At 46.8% G+C, this 21591-nt stretch overlaps 1 protein-coding gene across 5 annotated transcripts in view; it reads left to right on the top strand.

The window, feature by feature from the left end:
* Positions 1-19061, top strand: part of LOC124247491 (uncharacterized) — a 166431-nt gene extending 147370 nt beyond the window's left edge. For all 5 annotated transcript variants that reach the window (XM_046676825.1, XM_046676826.1, XM_046676827.1 and 2 more), the window contains 10 exons: positions 4295-4444; positions 5287-5340; positions 5987-6154; positions 8019-8171; positions 8414-8545; positions 9180-9332; positions 10765-10974; positions 13993-14113; positions 16999-17126; positions 18902-19061. In XM_046676825.1, coding sequence (XP_046532781.1) covers positions 4295-4444; positions 5287-5340; positions 5987-6154; positions 8019-8171; positions 8414-8545; positions 9180-9332; positions 10765-10974; positions 13993-14113; positions 16999-17126; positions 18902-19027 — 1395 coding nt within the window. In that variant the 3' untranslated portion in view covers positions 19028-19061. The remainder of the gene's footprint in view (positions 1-4294; positions 4445-5286; positions 5341-5986; positions 6155-8018; positions 8172-8413; positions 8546-9179; positions 9333-10764; positions 10975-13992; positions 14114-16998; positions 17127-18901) is intronic.
* Positions 19062-21591: the final 2530 nt, after the last annotated feature.

Below are 21591 nucleotides of genomic sequence, written 5' to 3'. Positions count from 1 at the left end.
TCAACGAACAAACCCAAACAGGTGCCCCTCCAGGTGGTGGATTACAAATCGTTACCCTTCCTGCAGACGGGCGCAGGACAGGCCCCAAGCCCTGTGCCACCCACGCTGGGTCCCCTCCAGGCTGACCACGTTTTTTGGGCACAGTCTTTCAGTGGCCAGATGCCCATCTACTTGTACTGTCATCCAGCCTGTGTTCTCCATTTGCCCACAAGAACCTCATGAGAAACCTTCTCAGATGTCCTGCTGAAATCCAGACACGCTAGCTCTGCTGTATTTCCTGAGGAAGACGGGGAACCTGACCTGACTTTTCTTGAACCCATGTTGGCTTCTAGTGACCTTTGTTTCCTTCGCCAAATTCTAGAAAACCAGATTTTCACAATCGGTTCTAACATCTTGCCCAGATTTTATACCAAACGCAATGGCCTGAAGTTAGAGACTGAGATTTCTGGCAAATTGGAACAATAATAGTCTATTTTGTGGATTCTAGAACTATTTCCATTCATATACCAAGAATCGTTCACTCATTTGGGAAACATTTATAGATCTCCTATTGCCTATTATTAGAGAAATAAAGGCAAAAGGTACAGTCCTTGCCATCAGAGAGCTTATAGAAATAGGTGAGCCAGCAATGTCAGGAAAAGGCACTTCATATTAAGTACTTTGATAGAGACACACATAGGGTGCTATGTGAGATCAGAGAAGGGGGACACAACCCAGCTAGGGGGTGAGAGAAGAAGTAGTCAAGGAGGACTTCCTAGAGGAGATGGTGTTTGGGCCAGATCTTGAAGCACAAGTAGGAGTTGTCCAAATGCAGAGGGGCCAGGGAGGGAAGGCAGAGCAATCTAGGAAGGAAGTATAGCAGAGTTCAGAGGAGGACACTAGAAAGGCGGGCAGGGCCAAATGCTGAATAGCCTCGTGTGATCCTGAGGAGCTTGGATTTCATCCCAGAGTCAGTGGGAAGTCACTGAAGCATTTTATCAGCAGAGGTGGGCTTTAGAAACATCATCAAAACATTTGGTGTGTGCCTGATGGTGAACGAATCGTTATGAGGGACTCGGAGACGAAGCAAACCATAGAAGCACAATTTGCTCCCAGCAGAGTTAGACTTTTGCCATAATAAGGCCTGGCACCTGCCGTGCTTGCGCCCAGGCTGGCTCTCCAGAAGAATCCATGGGGCAATCTGGTGCTCTTTCAGCCAGCGCCATCCATCATGGTTCAGGTTTAAGTGTTGGTGAGGGAATCAGCCCACTGCGGGGCACTGGGCCAGCGGTCTTCGCTCTGTGGTTCTCATGGAACCCACGGGCCTACCTGGGAAGAAGATGAAGCTCCTTCGTGCTGCATTTTGACGCAGAGCTGACATTTAGTGACCTAGAAAGGCAGCATGGGTTGCAGAACATCTTTTAAGAAACAAATTGCTCTGAGAGCTTAGAGAAGGATTTGCCAGCGGAAGCCACATAGGCTGTAGTCCCACAACAGGTGCTGCTCAGGTGGCTCCAGATGCTGCTACTGGAAGGCCGAGTACACAGTCCGCAGGACCAAAGTTCACCAGAGAGACTGCTGGGAATCTCCCTGCACCTCTCCGTCACCTGGCAGTCACAGCTATTGTGCCCCACCTCAGATGTGCTCCCCATTCCATGTCCCCACTGCAGGTGCCCTGGCTGGACCCTTACCCCTCTCCCTGCCGTCACACTCACCCGCTATGTGCCATCCTCCTCAGCTCATCTTTCAGCCCATCTTCCTGAGGCCTTAGCAGAGCTGCTGAGGGAAAGCAGTAACACAACTTCTCTGGCCTCTGGAGACGGTCACGGGGAGTCCTGGCCATTCCCGCCTCTTTGGTGTAACACAGACTCACCCAAGAGTCCCTCATCCTTGCTGGGGAAAATATCAGGCTGGCTAAGAGCGGATGGCAGAGGGCCACTGTGGTTCAAGTCTGCATTTCTGTTTGTTTGGGACCCTGTATGTGTAGTGGCCATGGTGGCATTAATCTGGGAAGTGTCAGCCCTGCTGAAGAGCTGTTGGAAGTTCTGTTAGCACACTCAGGGCTGGGCACTGCTGTCTAGGACAGTGAGGGGTGAGTCACTGTGGCTGATTCCAAGCACTGGGCCCAGCACCCCCGGATGAGGTCACCGGCCACATCTTGCTGGCCTCGAATGTGGTCTCATGACTTCTCACGACTTCAGGCTTTCATCATATTCAGTCTGGGAATGTTTCCTTTGTCATTACTAAATTCACCTAGCCTTGGCCTTTTCACTGTAAAGAAGTCAAGGTGCAGGGGATGAATCTTGGTTCCCTTTGCCTAGGTGTCAGCAGCTAATTCTGGCTGTGCTGCTCACTCCCCAGGAGCAGGATGGATTGCCCTCAGGGCCAGAGGGTGAGTGCAGGAGCGGGAGCGCCTTCCTCTGCCTTCCCTGCTCCTGCTCATGACATCCCCCTGAGCAGAGGTTTTCACCTACTGTTTCCATTCTGCATATCTTGAATGCCTCCTGCCAAGCGCTGTGGTTGATGACCTTTACAAAAGATTTACTATCTTTTAATTAGTATATACATTTTATTTATATGTACATTTGTATATATATTTATTTTAATTATGGGTACATTTTATAATTATATTAGAAAATAGAAATCTGATGTGTTAGAAAATAAACTCACAATCTTACCCTCATCGATAACCACTATTGTTATTTTGGCATATTTCCTTCCAAACATTATGACTTTCTTTTATTCATGAACTTTTTTAAACAAAATAAGGTTATTCTATGTGCCCTTTTGTTATAGTGTACTTTTTTCACTTGACTATATATTATAAACTTGTTTCCTTGTCAATCAACATATGTCCACAACATAACTTTTGATGGCTGCTTAGTATTTCATCGTCTAGGGGGGCACCGAGGTTGTAGTGAAAGGACCAGTCTCCTGAGCCCTGACAATGGAATCAGAGCCAGGGGAACCACCCCATGATGGGAAGACAGCCTAGCTTCTGCAGCAGACTGCTGGTGAGCCTGGAGCCCGCCTGACCCTCGAAGTGTCACTGATAAAGCTTATGGAAGCATACAGGCTGAATCTTGGAGTGGGTCCCCTAAGACTCCCAGATACACACACAGACACACTCACTGATACACGTAGAGGACACACACAGACAGATAGAGACATATACAGATGCTCACAGATAGACAGGTACACAGAGAGATACAGACACACAGACATATATACACTAATGGGTGCAGACACCAAACACACAGATATATCCACAAGTGTACACAGACACACTCACTGATACAGACACACAGAGACTCACACGAGCACTCCCATGAACCTGCAGGTCCTAGTCAGGTAGATCTGTCCTACCTTCCACATACTGGCTCCCATTTCTCTCCAGAGCCTAAATCTGAGCCTGCCTTGGAGGGGTGGACTTTTCCTCTGTTCCCTAATGGCCATCTCTTCAAAAAGGGTACCCAGTCTCCTGGAGAAATGGAGGGAATGGTACTGCCCAGAGAATGAGCACTATGGCCCTTTGACCAGAGCAAGAGGGGCCCATGCCCAATGCCCCATACTTTGGAGGGCCCCTCTGGCTCTCTTCCCACCTGACCCTTCCCCACTGGGTGAGAAATCCCCATGACCAAGGGAACATACCCACTCAGATGCCTGGGCTTCCTTCTAGACCATGCTCCAGGTACCTGGGACCCTAGAATTCCCTAGGTCCAGGGCCTCTTCCCCAGATCACCCTCCCCAGAGGGAGAGTGGACCTCACCGCCAGTGTGCGCACCCTGGCCTGAGGTGTGGGCAAGGGCAGCTATGTAGGGGTGTGAACGGTTGGGGTATCTGCTCACATGCATGTGAGGGCCCTCCCCAATAGGATGTGAGGCCAGAAGTGGGAAGAGATAGGAGTCATGTTGTAAATGTGGGTTGGAGACCAGCTCTCCCCAAGTCACCACACCTCACGGCAGAACTCAGAGTGGTCCAAGAACGATCAATTTAAACCCGGCCTTCCAAGTCATTTTGAAAGTCTATTTTTCAAAGTAAGAGAATTAAATATTTTCATTTTAATGGTTTGTTAGTTTGATTTATAACCTTTAAATATTTAGGATACTTAGATATGTGGTATGTGGGCCTCCATTTGTACTCTTGTTCCTGGCCCTGCAGATGTTAACAGCAGACCTGAAAGAGAAAAGCTTGCAAGGCTAGAGCCAATGTTTTTCTACGGAGGAGAAATGGAAGTGGGTGTGTGAGCCGTGAGCCCTGGTATGGTGAGCCTGCCCTGCTGGAGCTGCTGTGAATGATGCCCCTTCCTTTTCAGATCACTTTCAGGAAAGAACACCTTGAGGCCTGCCTCCTTTCCCTGGGTTGTGATGTGATGGCAAGAGAACGCAGCAACTTTGAGAGCTATTCCATGTGTTACGAACATGTGTTGGAGCATGCTAGGCAGAAGCTCTGCCGGAAGGAGCAAGTATGTTCCTGGAGAGACAAGAGCTGTGATGGGGAAGGTGTGGGCAGGGACCCTCAGGAGTCACTTTAAAGAGGAAAGTAAAACAGAGGGTGGGGGCAGGTGTTCTTATGCAAGAATTGAGAGTGAATGGTACTCCCCCAATTTTTCTTCTCTTTGGCTCATTTTCTTGGGTTCTGGTATTCTCAGTTGCAAAGGTGATGGCCTCAGCAACACTGGGTTGTGCGCTTTGGAGACGTCTAGTAGGGAATATAAGAGGTGAGCAACAAAGGAGCTGGCCCCCTGGGGAAGATGCACAGCTGACCTTCCCACCCTCAGCAAACACAAGGCACCTGGTCTAGCAAAGAAGCCAGGATCCTTGAGTAAACTCTGTCGTCAGGATGCACATCATGGGTCTCCCTGATGAGACTTCCATAAAATGAGGTCCCACCGGTGGGCTCCAAGAGTCACTTCTCCTGTCCTCGATTGCACACTGTTTTGAAACGGATTGAATCAGAGGTTCAGTGTAATTTTAGATTGTACCTAAGAAAAGTGTAAAAGTCTGAAAAAAATCAAATGAAGCATTAAAATATCAAATAGTGAGTTTTGACTTCACCCTCAATTTGGTTTAAACCCATAGCCGAGTACTCTGCATCCGTGTGAGTGCCCGGAAGTTGGTGCTGTCTTTTGATGCTGTGTCAGGCATCCAGTGGGGCAACAAGCACAGTCCTGGCTCCAGGTGGAGCCCGAGGATCTCAAAATGAAGCTCCATAAATAGGAGGTGTCTGGAGCATGTTGCACTGAATTGAGGCATGGTTGGAAGAATGAATGTTTGAGTTTGGTTTGCACTGCTTTCTCCTCTCCAGGAATTAGATGTTTTACGAGAAGGTCAGAGTCCACCTGAAGACAATGCTGGTCAGGTAGGTCAGCTGTTACTAAAAAGGTTCTCTTCTCCATTTCTCAAGTTCATGCTCTCAGCGGGAGCCAGACACGGGACTCCTCGTGTCATTTTCTTGTTCACCATCAGGAGTGGCCTGTAGAAGTCCTGCCAGTGAAGGCCCACTGAAGAAACACCCAAGGAGTGTGCTTTCATTTTTTAAGCAATGAGGGCATTTTTTTTTCAGTTCTTTGGTGGTTTTTGTTATTTTTTATTGCTTTGGTTTTTCTTTTTGTTGTTATTTTTGTGGTTTATTTTCCTTTGAGGCCAGTTAAAGTGCATTCCAAAGATATTTAGGCTGAGGTATCAAGAAAAGGCCAGTTTGGAAATGGAGGCCAAGACAGTTGAAGTATTTTCTCTAAATGAATTGTGCTCACATAGTGTCTCTTCTGGGGTCATTCATTCAGCCACCATTTATTGAGCACCTACTATGTGTCTGGAACTGTTCTGGGACGCTTAAGCTGACCTTAGATCCTTCCACCTGCATCTGCACAACGGGATATTCACCTCCTTCATTAGATTCAAAGGATGAGTGCAAATTCAACACTGACACACAAAGAACTGTTCTGTAGTGGCAGTTTGAAATTGCTGAATTATTTTCCATTAAAAAAAAATGTTTCTGCTGCTAGGTTGCCGAGCTCAGTCATGATATGATCATGGAAATCACTGCTCTGAGAGCCCGACTCACGGATTTGGAAGAAGAGAATCTGAATCTCAAAAAGCAGATTAGAAAAGAGGTCCAAGAAGAGTACGAAGCCTTAGTCCAAGCTTTGTTTGTGACGTGTTTACATATCAAAGTAAGTGACCCGTGTCGGACATCTGGGCAGTCCTGTGGGGAGCCGGCTGTGACTGACCCCGCAGCACTGCACACAGAGGGACTGATGACAGAATGGGCTTTGTGGCAATGAGATTGCTGGGCCCAGGGATTCTCCAGCTCTAAGCTTCTGCTGCAGAGAGTGAGTCAGCAATGGGTGGTCATTATTTTACCATGATTGACACTGAATTTAAGACAATTTAAGTATTGCTATTTTCCTCACTCTACCGCTGGTTACCATTGTTGCCATCTGATTGCTGTTGAGGGAAGGGGGCTTCTTCTTCTCAAGACCCCAATAGTTTATGGCACTGTTTTGTCTCCTGAGTGTGACCATCCAAACAGGAGAACACAGCACCCTGGGCCAGGCCAGACCCATCAACAGGCACCTCCTGAAACTTCACTGGGCAGATTTAGGATTCGAATCAGCTTTCAGAGATTCCTCCAACCCTCAAAATGCACAATGCCAGCCTTTCTCTCACAATTGGTGTCAGGGAGCTGCTGACCTGTCAGGAAGGCCAATACAGAAGGGGAGTGATGGGGTGCCCACGTGCCCACAGTACTGGGGAAGCCTGTCACTTTCTTATGATGGCTGTAAGATGGAGGTCCCGTGCCTAAAATGGGTCATCACGGAGCCTGGTCCAGCTGCCACAGGACTGTGAATTTCAGTACAAACCTACCACCTCCCAAGTCCACAGCTTCCCCCAAACCCGCCCCCTTCCCTGCTATTGGGTGTTCCCCAGAGCCAGCCCTATTTGGGTCCCTACCTCACTCTCTCTCCTGGGGGGATTCCAAGGTGGTCCCTGAAGTTGTGACGGTGAAAGGAACTTCCACCACTGCTCTGCCTTGGCCTGGTCATTCCAGAGAGGATGGGAGATTCCTTCTTATTTGTGAAGGATCCACAAAATACAAGTGTACACAAGTGTTAAAGGATCAGAACCAAAATGCACTGGGCCTGGTGCTGCGGGGGAGGGGCGAGCAGACAGTGAAGTCTGGAATTTGCTAAGCCATCTTTGGGGTATAAAATTGTTGAAAAATTTCTTAAAGTTCTTTTTAGCTTCTGTCAGATTCCTAAATAAAACGGAGATTCTCTCAGGCTAACCTACGTCCACAAGCCCCCACAGTAGGGAATCCCTGTTCCACCCCAGGGTCCCCAGAAGGTGGTGAAGCTTTTGCTGGGTGGCCAGGAGCCAAACTTCCTGCCATGGCTCCCCAGCCGGGCACTGTCCTCCTGCCTTCCTCTTCAGGGAAGTGGTTCAGAGGTGAGAGGATGCCCCACTCTCACCCCTCACCCGAGGATGCTGGGTCTCCAGTTGTACTTACCAACCATCAAGCCATTTCACCATAAACCATTAGAACAGGCTGTTTCATACTGAGATTTCTGCCAGAGCCCAAATAGGAACCAGCCAGCCTGATTCCTTCCTCTGCTTCATGTATTTTTAATGGAGTTCCTCCTTAGTGGCTTATCTACAGTGTTTTAGCTGATCAGATTCTGTTGAGTCAACCTGATGGCAAAAATCTCTAGGTTCAAATTCCCAACAACCCTTTGGTGGAGGGGGAGGGATTCAGTTTTCCACCTGTGACCTCACACTCTACCCGCTCAACTCGCCTTGGTGCCTGACACCGTAGGCGGGCTCTAAGATGTGCAGGCGTCCGCAGGACGAAGCCCTGTGGATTGGTGACAACGCTGAAGGGACTGCCAGTGAGAGTACCAGTTATTACCTGATGGAACCAGTAAGCATCCGGGTGGATGACTTTTTAAGGTGAAACCATTTCCGAAAGTGAGGCTGTAGAAGGCGAAAAGACTCTTCCTCAGCTACCCTTCCTGAACTTGAGTCTGCAATTTGCAGGAGAAGCTGGATGAGAATCAGCTTAATTTGATCCAAAAAGTGTGTGAGCTCATTGATGAAGTCAGAACAGAAGGGATCGACAATCTGAAAAGCCTAAAGAAAAAATGGGGTTCCGCCAGGCCTGACAAAGAAATGAAAGAACACCCAGCCAAAGTAAGTCATTTCCTTTAGCAAGGGGATATCAGCATAATATCTTAGCATCTGAGCCCACCGCTCACTCTTTGCATTCCAGTCTGCTTTCCCCGAGAAAGCAGTGCATCAGGCATCTAAAAAGGGCACGGGGGCTGACTGCCCAGTGTGGTCTTCTGGAAGGCATGTCTCTGATGTTGGGATTCGTACCCTTCCTGAGGAAAGTGTTGGCGACGGCCTTTTCTGAAAATGAGCCTTCTTGGCAGGAGCAGCTGTGGGCCTTGGAGCGGGATAACTGCAGCCTGGCGGCCCTGGTGTGCAAAGCAAGGAGCCTGGGCCGGTGGAGGCTGGCTGTGCAGCAGGCTCGCTTCCAGGGCCAGCTGAGCAGGGCCGAGAAGGTGAGCGCTGGGGGAGGGAGGCCCTGCCCAGCAGGACGGGGTGGGGGGAGGTGGGGGTGCAGACTGGCCTCCTTGGCTGCAGCTGCTGTGCTGGTGTAGGGTGGCAAGACCCACCATCTTAAAGGATCTGACAATAGGGGAGTTTTCCTGAAACTGGTAATGTCAGAGCCTCGGGAGAAACAGGAAAGAGCCAGAAGCGAATGGCAAAGAAGCAAGGGAGAGAACAGGTCAGAGAGTTTAGCAGAGGGAAAGAAAAGATGGAGAGACTTTACCAAGGGCTTGAGGCAGCTGAGTCAAAATACTGCAGATCTTCGAGTTGCAGACATGATTATTTGAGGAAAATGAAGTACTAACAAAATAAGAAGTGGAAAATCAGCTTTAAGGCAAATTGGAGCCAAAGTGCATATTAATAGTGGTTTGGAAACTTTCTCTACTGTTTCTGAGAGTCTTTGTCTACTCCCATCTGTCACTCTGTTCCTAACTGAAATCACGGAGGCAGTGACCAGCAGGAGCTCCGTTCTACCAGAGGTGCTACAGGATGATGGATGATGAGATGGTTTAGAGACTGCTTATGAAACCAAAACCATGAAAAGGAAACTTACTTCCCATCTTACTGTGTTTGGAATGTTCGCAGGAAGCTATGCAGAGTAAAACAGAGTGCTTGAGCATCAAGCTAATGGCAGAACAAGAAGCAGTTTTATTTCGTCAAGAGTTACTGGCTCTAAGACAGGCCCTGGCCAGGGCTCAGGCTGACAACGTGAGGATGTGCAGGCAGCAGGATAACCAGGTATCTGAGCCCCACCACCTCTCTTCCGCTCTCTCTGTGAACACGCTCTGCAAAGCTGGATGTGGCAACCAGAAGCGGCACCCTGCTGGCTGTCACAGCTCTGCAATGTGAAGCTGAGCAGCCGGCACTGCCAGAGAGAGATGGCCTGGACCCCAGCTTCCTTTCTTCTCCCTCCTTTCCAGCCCAGACACCAAGGGCAGTGGCCAAAAGTCTTCTGTTATTATTCATATTTGGCTAAGATGGTGAAATATTACTCATACATGAGACTCTTCTTCTGTGTGTGTGTGTGTGTGTGTGTGTGTGCGCGCGCATTTCTCTGAGGCTCTTTTTACCCAGGGGGCATCCTGGGGTCTGGGTCTCTGCTTTTAACACAATGCTCTTTCAGGCCCCAAGCACCCTTTCCATCCACAGCAACCCTCTACCTGTGGAGTGTGGCCCAGCCATCAGCATTATTCCCCAAGCAGAGTCTTGCGTCCTTTCCCGATGGTCCATGCTAAGTCTTACTTTCAGAAGTTGCTGCTGCTTAACAGGGGCTGGCACCAAAATAAAGGTGTTTCAAGTCTAAGCTCTTAATAACTGTGCCACCCTCTGAGTATGAATGAAGCAGAGGGACCCTAGGTTTAGAGAGCGAACAGCTGAGTTTAAATAGCAGCCTAGGAAAGCTGGGTATATTTCAAACATGAAATAGAATTTATTTATTTGGCCCTACTTCCTCCATTAAGGTGTATCAGGTGAATTATGATGTATAATTCTGTAAACTGTAAAGTCACCACACAATTATGAATCATTATTATTAATATTATAACTAAGGATTGACCATCTAGTACTTATGGGGCTACCGACGAGAAAAGTAAGAACAGAACCACATTATTACCACTCTTTTCCTTCTCCAGCCATCTATCTGGAATCTGGCTTCCCCAAACCTATTTTGGAAGTCAAAACGGAGGCAGGATTGGACCGTGTCTTCCACACTCATCCCCACTCATCCCACTGCTGTCTCACCGCGTCTCCCCCTAGGTGACCCTTCTGCTGCCATCTCATGATAAAGGCTCGATGATCATGCAAATATAGATTGTGATGGATATGATTATTTGGTTAATAAGCTAATTAACATACACATTATCGTCAAGTTTTCTATTAAAAGACCAAATCATTTGACCTGATATCACTCCCCTGGCTTTTCTCGGTGTGTGTCTGTTGAGTTTTCCTTGGAGCCGTAAATGCCAGGCTGAGCTAGATCCTGGTGGTCTTACTGCTGGCTAGCATGGGACAGGACAGCTGGGCTGTATTACCCTGAGCCCAGGAATACCACACAGGTCTGCACCTGGGCCCCCAAGGAGGGGATGGTTGTGTGGGCCAAACCCTCATTCCCTGCCTTGTGCTGAGAAGACTCCTCGTTTTTCTCCTTTCCTTTGGCCTTTTCCTGCCACAGGCTCAATTACTGAAAGAGCTAGAACATAGAGTGACCCAGGAAGCTCGCCACCGGCAGCAGCTGGATTTAATAAAAACCTCCAGCATGGAGAAGCTCCTGGAAGATGTGGAGCAACAAGAACAGCACCTGCAGCTCCTTACTGAAGAAGTCAAGAGGGCTTCTAAACTGGGCCAGCTCCAGCAGAGGAAAAGTCAGAGAGAACTCCACCAGGTAACTCTGGGGAGAGGTAGCTGCCGCTGGAAAGCGAATCAGAGTGCACCAGCCAGAGCCGGTTCATTCTTCCCATCTTTTCCGCGCCTCTCGTGTCCCCTACAGCAGTGTTTCTCCCCATTTGTCACTTCTGGGCACAAGAGGAAAATGGAAATACTTATCCCGATGCTGGGTAATTGCTCGGGCTGCTTATGGTGAGAGATGATGGCTTGACTGCCTCAACCGCCAGAATCTTGGCACCCTTGTAACCCACTTGAAAAATGTATTTCCACCCGCCTCTAATCTTGGAACTAGGGATCCTTTAGAAAATTCCAATAAGTAATCTGGAAAAGCAGCAAGCATCATGGAAGCTGTGATAAGAGGATTTTATTCACGGTGTTTCTGGAAGTGCAGAGACAAAAATGAAAGGCAAGAGTGGTTTCCAGACAAAATATATTCTCGTTAAATATACCCCACAGAAAAAAATACAGAAGGGAATAATACAAGATAGATGTGGATTAATGCAAGTTCTGACAACGGAGACCACAGAATGTAAGTGAATACAAAGGGAAAACAGCGCCTTCCAGAGCAGGCTTTTCACACATATTCATTGAATGAATAAATCACTTAATTAATTCGCCAGAGATATTACGAAACAGAAGCTGGAAAGTTAAATTATTGGCCAAGTGTTTCAAGGGCTCAAGGAGGAGATCAACAAGGAGAATTCTACAAAAATAAGAGACAAAAAAAAAAGGATAAAAATCTAATTGAGGCAGTGCTAGAGAAAATATTTTTGTAGAAATGAGGAGAAAATGAGTAGCTTTAGAATAAAAGAAAATTTACACTTCACATTTATTTTATGAAAAGTAATCTAAACTATGACTGAACTCATAAGAAAAATTTGGTGTCACCTATTTGTCCTTCAAATTATGCTTTTCTAAAAGCCACCACAAAAATAGGGAGGTTCATAGAGTAGTTTCTCAAAGTCCTCTCTAAGTAATAGCTAATTTTTGTTAAATGGCAGAGATTCTAAAAGGAGTCAAAACATTTTGAGGTTTCTCTCAACAAATACACATTTTTAGTATTTGTATGTAAAAACCGTCACTGGCTCTTTCTAAAGGACCCCTTCAGCTCGCTGACAGCTCTTGTGATCCCGGGCTTACCCACCCCAAATAGCAATCCACCCTCAGCCTCCAGAGCCCCGCAGCCAGCAGTGGCTCCTTTAATCCATCTCCGATGAATGTCCTTGCCTACCTCCTGCCCCTGGGACCATCATTTAGAGCACAGGCCCAAGACTCGGACTGCCTGATTCACAGCCCCAGGCCCTCCAGCTGTGTGACTTTGGGCGAGATCTGTGGCCTCTCTGTGCTTTACTCTCCTCATCAGTACATGGAGAACAATGTACTGGCTTCATGGGATTTTGGAGAGGATTAAATTAGGTAATTCAAATGAAGCGCTTAGAACAGGGTCTGATACATAGCGCTCGATCAATATTGGCTGTTTGTCTTTTGTTGGGGTTATGAAGGTAGACAACTCTGGAAACAGGTAGATAGGCCTCTGTGAAGTGGGGGTAGGGTGTGCTAACACCAGGTCCTTAGTAAGCATGTTTCTTTCCTTTGCTAATATTTCTCCAATTGGTTTAGCCCTGGCCTGGCTCAGGGAGTCTTGATATGTTTTCCCCTGGCTCTCACCCATGAGGAATGAGGATCCTACACAAATCCTTGAAGTACAGAGAGGGACCTTGGGCCTAGCTTGTATTAGGAAGTTTTCTAACTCTGGGGTCTGATCATCTACTGAAAGTTAAACTACACTTGAGAGCATCTGCACACACAAGTAACCGCCCACCCCATAAGGTTCCTAAGACAAGCCCGTGCTTGGGTCTCTACAGACACTGGTAGGATTTAAAATACCTGTGGCTGCATCTTTGCGATCAGCGTGTGAGATGACACTAATTTTTGTGTATCAGTTTCCTAGGCTGCTCTAACAAAATACCACAAACTGGGTGGCTGAAAACAACAGAACCTGAGTCTCCCACAGTCCAGGAGGCCAGTGTGTGAAATCAAGGTGTGGGTTCCTTCAGGAGGCTCTGAGGAAGCATGGCTCCTGGCCTCTACCCTAGTTCCCTTGGCTGCCTGCAATCCTTGGCATTCCTTGGCCTGTGGCTGCATCACTCCAGTCACCACTCCCTCGTCACATGGCCTCTCTGTGTCCCTCTGTGTGCCTGTCCCCTCTCCTCTTCTAAGAAGGACATCAGTCATTGGATTTAGGGCCCACCCTTCATCCAGGATGACTTCATCTTAATTACATCTGCAAGGACTCTATTTCCAAATATGGTCACATTCTGAGGTTCCTGGTGGACATGAATTTTGGGGAGAAACTATTCAACCCATGACACTATTATTACTTTTTATAATTAAAAACAATTAGGAGATGATAAAAATAAATTTAAAAAGAAAAAATATCTGTGGCCTACGCAGATGAGGTGCACTTTGGACCCAGCAACTGTCTGGCCGGCCTCTGGGCCAGGTGTGCCAGGGGAGAGCTACAGGAATGAACACAAAGGTTGCCTCCAGGTGGGGGCCTAGGGCAGACCCGGGATGGTGCTCAGGGCACTCCCTACCGATGGTGAGCTGAGCTGAGTGTAGAGATCCGGGAAAGAGTTCAGGTCTTTCTTCTGCTTGGAACCGTCCAGCGGCTCCCATGGGTCCTTGGGGCAGATGTGTGGCTTGGTCTAAAAGGTCCTCTGTGAACTGGGCCCTCCCCACTCCAGTGAAATAAACAAAAGATACAACTTTTGCAAATAAACTTCTGGCTATTATAAGATAATACGGGGTTCCAAGAGCTGCTTCTGTTCTCTTTAGTTAAGTTCTTGGCCTTTCTGGAGCTCTTGATTCTCAGAAGGCTGAGTTCAGCCTGAGCAGGACTTAGTGAAAACTTGTGTTCCTGGGGTAGCCTGGAACCTACACTCTCCCCAGGAAGCTTGGGAACTAGTGCGTGTGCCAAAAAGCATCTCTGCTTCCCAAGCACTTTTCCCCTCAGATGAGAAGCCGGCTTGCCCAGGAGCGCAGCGTGAAGATGGACGCTTTCCAGCGTGTAGAAGAGCTGCAAAGTCAGCTCAACGACGCTGAGCAATCATCTGTCCAGAGGAGCTCCCCACGCGGTAAGGATAGGCCCTGCTCTGGCTAGAGCAGGCTCCCAGGGCCTGGGGCCTGAATTGAAGGAGAATCTCGGGGACTAGCGAAAACAACCCAGGGATTATTGAGTGGGTGCTTCGATGATGTTTGTTGAATGAAGGAATGATACCTGAGTGAATAACTTTAATTCTGATTTGCAGTCAGGACTTGCTACTTTCATTCACTTTGGAGTACTGACATCCTATACCATAAAGTTTCAATAATAAAGCCAGTCCCGGGAGTGTGTAATATATCACTTTAAGAACATTGGGTACTTCACAGGATTTTGAAGCATCTTAACGCCTTGGGACATTAATGACCACATTTCTCAGATGTTATTCATGAAGTACATTATGATGCTTGGTCCTAGGGGCTTGAAGGGTCCTATGGAAACAGCAATCAAAACCGCTCTCGGGCAGTGTAGCCAGCAAGCAGCAGGGAGCAGAGGCCAGACCCAGGATGTCTCTAAACTAGCTTCCTCCCCTATAAGCTGAGGACTAAATAAATTCCAAGTTCTCTTCTAGATTTGACTATTGAAATATCACCAAGTATCAGTAACCATGCCCGGCCTGTTGTTAAGATCAGCCAAGCCTCTTCTTTCCAGTTCTGCTGCGTAGCCTGGTGGTTGAGAGAGTGAGCATTAGAATAAGGCAGCCCAGAGTCAAATCCTGGCTGTCGCTGGTAGCTCTGTGACCTTAGGCAGGTTAATGAGCCTCTCCGTGAAATGGGAATCCCCACCTCAAAGGCAGATTCTGAGGATCAAATGAGGTAACGCACTTCTGGCACACAGTACAGAAGCACTGAGTAACTGGGTGGATGTGGGCTACCACACTTCCATACGTGTGTGTTGTACTTTGCATTTCCTTTTGGCTACTTACCAATGTGAATGAGGGGAGAAAACACAGCCTTTGAGTAGTGGAAAGATCAATTTCAAAGATCAAGGAGACAAAACTCGAGATACTTTGGGTTTACTAAGAGCAGGGCCGGGCTTGCCCTCCTCTGTGCCCCCGCCTGGGCCCCGACAGCAGGGCTGGTATCCCCCGCCTCAGCCGCCCTGTCCAAAGCAGAAGGCCCCCAAGAGCACCTCAGGGCCCTGTTTTGGCCGCTGGTCCTGAGCCATTCTGTACCTTGCACGGTCCTTCCCACACTCCCTGGGGTTTCTCTGTCTCTCCGTTTCCCCTCTGCCTCCAGCCCTGGCAAGCATCTTTTAGTCCATTTCTGGGTTAATGTGCGCAGTGGAGCTGCCATCCATGTCCTCCAGCACTGTCCATCTACGGAGGCGAACCAGAGTGGCGCATGAGGCAGGGGGAGGAACCCTAACGCCCAGGATTGGGGAGGTGGCAGGAGTGCAAGAGAAGCTGGGAAGCAGAGGCAGAAGTCACTCCTCGGCCTCAGCCCCCATCCGTCCCCCCGCCGCCCCATCTCCCGCAATGCCAGGGGGAGGGTTGCTGAGGACCTCTGCATGTAGACTCAATAGACAGGTGGGACGGGGTCATACCTGTCCATGTGGTGCCGAGCACACCAAGGGGACAGCCAGATGTCACCCATACGATTGGCATTAGAAGGTAAAAGTCCACTGTTCCCACTCTTTTTGCAGCTGCTGTCCAGCTGAAAGCATGAGGTGACCCAGGTCTCCCCTTTCTGTGGCAGTGGTGGCTGCAGCCTCCCCACATCAGAGGCATCAAAAGCAGAGGCATTAACATGGATTCCCCTAGGATCTTGCAACCCCTGAGAAACTATCATTTGTTCAAGGGCAGTTATTCTCAAAGTGCTTAAGGGAAAAATGAAATTAATTGGCTCACAGACCTGTGAAATGTGCAGAGCTGAACTGGCCTCAGTTAGCTTGATCCTGGTTTGACATATTTCTCTCTCTGCATCTCTGGGCTCTGAGAATGCTGGGAGCAGAAGGAAGTGGAGCCCCCTGGGAGGCCAGATGGCTGCCACCTCTGGAGCTTCCATCCCCGAACGGCAGGAGTTGGGTGTGGACATGGGACAGTGAAAAAGAATCTCGCTCTGCCTGGGCTGGCTCAGGACAAGTGCCTGATTTTGAACAAATCGCTGAAGTCAGAGACTAAGATGCCTAATGGGCGTAGGTCCGGCTCACGCTTCCTCTCCCAGCGCTGAGGATGGGCTCCACTCAATCCCCTCCTCTCTGTGGCAACTGTTTTACATCTTCCTACCCTCTTCGGACCTTCAGACCCTGCCCTTCTCCCCCAACACTTCACCTCCCATTTCCCAGAGCAGTTAAAAGCCCCCAGATGGAAACTCCCTCTATTTCTTGTCCCCAGCCTTCCTACATCTATGCTCAGCTGCTTCTCCTCCCTTCCTGTTAAAATGGAAAAGGTGCCCCTTTTCCCCCCTGCGACAATCCTGAGCACAGGATCCCATGTGCTCCTACCTTCTCAGGGGCCTTCAACTAAGCTTTATCTGCTTCCTCTCCACCCGCTCGTATTTCCCACCCATCTATCCTTCTAATCTGTTAACTAAGTGACTTATTGAGCATATAGGTGCCATGATCATAAAGTTCACCATAAAATAAGATTAAAATTAAAATCTATCCAGTTGCTTGAGCCAGAAATCTGGGAGCTGCTCCTTCTCACCCTGCAAATCCAGTTAATTACAGTCCTATTAGTCTGAGTCTCTCTCAGCCTGTCCACTTCTACCCACAATAGTCCAAGTCGCTCATCAGCTCTTTCTCTTTCACTCGGTCATGTGACTCTCAGGTGAAAGACTCCATCCAGGTCTTGACGGCTTCATTCAAAAACTGATGAAAGTGGATTAGATGCCCATTTTAAGCTGCAAAATTTTATGAATTAAATCTAGGCCTGCACATTGCAACCAGAGATATAATTTAACATTTTTAACATCATAGGCCTTACCTCCTGGGCTCGCTGCTCCCTAAATTCTGCTTCCACATCAACCAGATACTTCCAGCAACACCTTTTAAAGACTAACCTTATGGGCAGTAAAATAACAAGAAGGATTCAAAGGCCAAAGACTGTAAGTAATGATAAATTTGATTATATATAAAAAACAATGAAAAACATGAAATCAGGGTTTCAGGGTCACTTCAAACTTACATTAAAAAATTATAATAATCAGGGTCTTATGTAGGTGCATGGGTCTGGTCTGGGTAATAAAAGTCTGGATTTCTCACAAAGGGAATTTGTCCATGAATTGTTGCTGAATCAGTGTGTTTATGGGGACAAGGAGGGTCCAGGGTCTACTACTCTGTCATCTTGCTGACGTCACTCCTCAATAGTAAAATTCTGATGTAGAAACAATTAAGCCCAAAAGCACTTACTCAATTACAATTCAATAAATGGGTGTGGAAGTCAGTAGCAACATCTTGTTGTGTTCTGTCTGAATTTCCTCTTCTTTTCCAATTATTTACAATAATTAACTAACAGCATCAGTTGTTTATCTAAATTCCCAGGCAGAACGGAAATAAGGAGTTGCAGAAGTCATTTAAAAATATATGAGAAATCTACCCTCCAAAGTTGTTCTTGGAATGCAGATTCAGTTGAAGCATAATACATATTTAAAGAATTTTTAAAAAATATTTCAGCTTTTAGTTTATGTAAAACAACATTTACATCCTCCTCCCCTGCCTTCTCTGTATTTGATAAGTGTTGTACTCTCTGCTCCACTGGCTTCCAGAATCCTCTCTAGAGATTTACATAGCTAATCCTCCCCTCAAGAATAATTGAGGAAAGGATTTAAGCAATCTGTCAGAGACTATGCCATTCTAAGGCTTCTTTCCAAGGTATAATTCTGCAGCTGATGGTCTACTTACTGGACCAAAAGTTTGCTGAAGTATTTCCAAACACGCAGTTAAGGGGCGATACAGAGAGAGGAAATAATCAGGAACCCACCCAACTGAGATCCCTGACCAAATAGGGCCATGTTATTAATGCCCACCATTTGCTTGACCCTCCAGCTTCTGTGCAGTCATCATTCACCAAAAGGTGAAATTCTAGCACACGTCTATTTGTTTCTGCAAAAGCCTTTTCCGAAGAGAACCAAGGTTCAGTTTGTGTGTATGGAATCACAAGGGCTTTTAAGATTCACTCCCTCCCCATTTCACTCCCCCACGTTAATATTCCTACTGTGGGGGAGGTTGGTGATCGCACCTCTTATGGTTGAGAAGGTTTCCTAGTAGCTAAATGCATTAGTAGACGGACATTATATTTGAGAGACTTAGAAGGGTGAGAGTTAAAGGTTAATTGTTGGCCCTACTAATAAATAAGTCCTAATAAATAAAGAAGTGTATTGTGGGCCCATTGGCTTCTTTCCAATATAGAGACCCCAAGCAGAAAGCTGAGGTCCAGGAAAGGCACAAAATTAGTTGGAGCCTCTTCAAATCTATCTAAGGTCTGCCTTCTTAAGCATGGCCTGTGAGACAAGGCAGACAAATACAGGTTGAAGAGGAATTTATACATGGCAGGAATGTAAGAACACCACCGATTTTCTTTAAAAAGTAGCACTGCACTAACACAAATGATAAAATGTTAAGGAATTTTTTTAGATTACTCCAAATGTGGGCTATCTTTTCTTCCTTAGCTAATGGCTTTCTATTGATGGATTCATTCTTGACCCAGTTCCCTTTATGACAAGTGGCAAAATATGTAGAACGCGGCACACTACATGGCCTAACCCAGACTCAACCAATGATCTTGGTCTCATTAGTAACACCGACTTTTAATGATGTCATAACAAGAATTATTCACCGTCTTCTTGAAAAGCTCCAATACCTACTTAATATTATATTGCAGGTACCTATTAAACACACAACAAGGACTGACCATGCCTTCCTACCTAATGTGGCAGAAACTGTTCAACTGTCAGCTTTTCAAGTTCAAACGGCTCCATCCAGGATCCCATTCCGAACTGATTGGTAATCATATTTCCTTTTTCCCAGTGTTACTTCTATGAGCATTTGAATGAATAAAAATGATTCTAAACTCCATTGAACCTTTTATCTGATTTTTATCATCAGTACTATGAAGACAGTGTGGAAAGACTGAGATGATTACATCTGGAATGACCCAGATGAAGTAGGGGTTGGACCTAGATTTTAACACATAAGAGTTGACATGCATTTCTACAACCAAGGCCTGGCTCTGGTCAACCAGGGGCCTCTCCGTAGGGACTCTAGAGTTACTGATTAGGTGGAAGAGCCAGGAGAGAGGGTAGTGCTGCTAAGCAGTATTTACCAACAAGTGAAAAACCGGAGCAGAGATTAATTCACATACACTTCAAAGCACTTATTCCTATTTGTTTCACGTAAGAACATCACCCTCTCTTAACAGTCTTTTTATTCTTCCTACAAATGCCAAAACCCTCTTCAGCCTTTTGTAAAGTCCTAATCCAAGTCTTTCTGTTCAGACAAGAAAATCTGTCTTGGGTAAATGAATAAATAAATAAATGAATGGAACAGAACAGACCAGAGAAACAGATTTACATACATAAATTTATACATGATATGTGTAGCTTTTCAAATTAAGGTTGAATCAATTTGAAGTAGATTAAATCATCACCTTAGACTATACACAATGAATTCCAAATAGATTAAATATCCGAATGCAGACACACACACATGCACACAGACATACACACAAACTTATTTCTGAAATAGGGCATAAAAAACAAAAGCCAATAGGAAGATTCATGACTTTGATATCAAAACTAAAAATTCAACATGACAAGGTATGGTTACCAGTTATCAATTTATGACCTCTCAGCTCCCAAATTCATCCTTAATTGTCTGCTGTGAAATAATGAATCTAGACCCTGTAAATATTTCTTCTTTGCCAACTGGCAAGATGTTATGCTTTGTCAGTAGAGAGGGCTGGAGGGACCCTGGAGGAGGGTTTCGCTTCCAGGTTCAGGGTGCTCCTCGAGGCAGGCTCCTGCCATGTGCATGGCTTCTGCAGTCCCAGATTCCTGTGAGGCACGCAGCTCCTGCAATGCCTGCTCCAGTGGTGCACACAGCTTCATAGTGGAGTGTCACTGGCATGGCACCTCCTGTGAAGGGCTTCTCTCCCAGCACCTCTTTGAGTGCTTCACAGCCTCAGTGAACTTCCTCTGCTGTCAGTGAGCCTTGCTCACACCATCTCCAATGAGGTCTGGATGTCAGCCCTGGCGGGTTGTGGCTACTCCCTATATCTGCCATCCTGTATTCTTGAGAGCCCTCTATTGCTCACCAGCCAATCCTCCCATACTTCAATCTCTTATTATAGTTAATAGTTCTTTGTATTAAGCTTTCCCTGTTTCATTACCATGTGGTTTCTCTCTCTTAATTGGCCCATTACCAATATAGAACTGACACCGGTAGTGGAGTGGTTCTGGGGACAGACCCACAAAGATGGGATTTGGGGGTTTGTTTGGTTGTACCCCAGGCTGGAACACAGTGCTGAGCTCCTTGCCAGTAGGAAATGGAATGCTAGTAATTCTCTGCATGTAGCAGCATGACAATTAACCAAGCTATCACCTGTGGTAGACGGATGAAGTACCTGCTGAAGCATGTGCCTTGGGAGCCTAAATGCTATGACAATGACGTGGCAGTAGTGATGACCATAAAGACTGTGGTGCGGGAGGGAGTTTTCTGAATGCACTTCCACACTTACGGAGAAAATGAGAAGCTCAGGTCCTTTAATTCTCAGCTCAAATCACGGTCTGAGAACCGGAGAACTTCCACAGAGCCTTTAAAATATCTGTTTCTTGTAGTCAGAAGGATAATACTGCTAAAAATCAAGCAAAAATCTTAATTATGCAGAATGCTAAATTACAGTAACAATTGAATTCACAATCTCATCATTTCTCACTGCTGTTGAGATGGGCTCTCTCATTTCAGTGGTGATGATACAATCCCAGAGTAGCAGAAGCCAACTTCCAAAGACAACGTGGGTACATCTATTAAGAAGGGCAGCAGGGATGTATCAGGAGTCAGAATGCCCCGACACACACATCTTTGGTGGTCGATATATCCTCATGAATGAAATCATATGGGTAGCCAAATGGAATACTGCTTGATTCATATAACAGGAAAAACTCTGGTAACCAAAACCTGACTTGAGTCAGCACAGTGGAGAGTCACTGCCTCTCACCCAGATTCCAGACCGAAGTCAATTCACAGACCAGGGCCCCTTAACCACAGGGAAGGCTAGAACCACTGGAGGAAGGCCCCTACACCACTGCTGCAGGTACATACCACAAATCTTCCTTCATTTTCCTAAGGGATCTGTAATCATTTGCTAGAGTGACTGTTCACGAGGACCCACCTAGACATAAACTTGGGCATACACAGCAGCATCCATGGAAATGGTATACAATAGACAGCTTGCTTGGGCACGCCTGAAAGGCACAAGTGGCTTCCTTGAACCTGTGGCTCAGATGCTTTCAACACCAACAGTTGCCTCCACTTCCTCAATCCATACTTCGAGCCTGGGGTGTTTCTAACAAC

This window comes from Equus quagga, chromosome 11 (assembly GCF_021613505.1).
Source record: "Equus quagga isolate Etosha38 chromosome 11, UCLA_HA_Equagga_1.0, whole genome shotgun sequence".
Taxonomy (NCBI): domain Eukaryota; kingdom Metazoa; phylum Chordata; class Mammalia; order Perissodactyla; family Equidae; genus Equus; species Equus quagga.
Note: the sequence above shows the minus strand (reverse complement) of the source record. Positions and strands in the feature narration are given on the sequence as shown.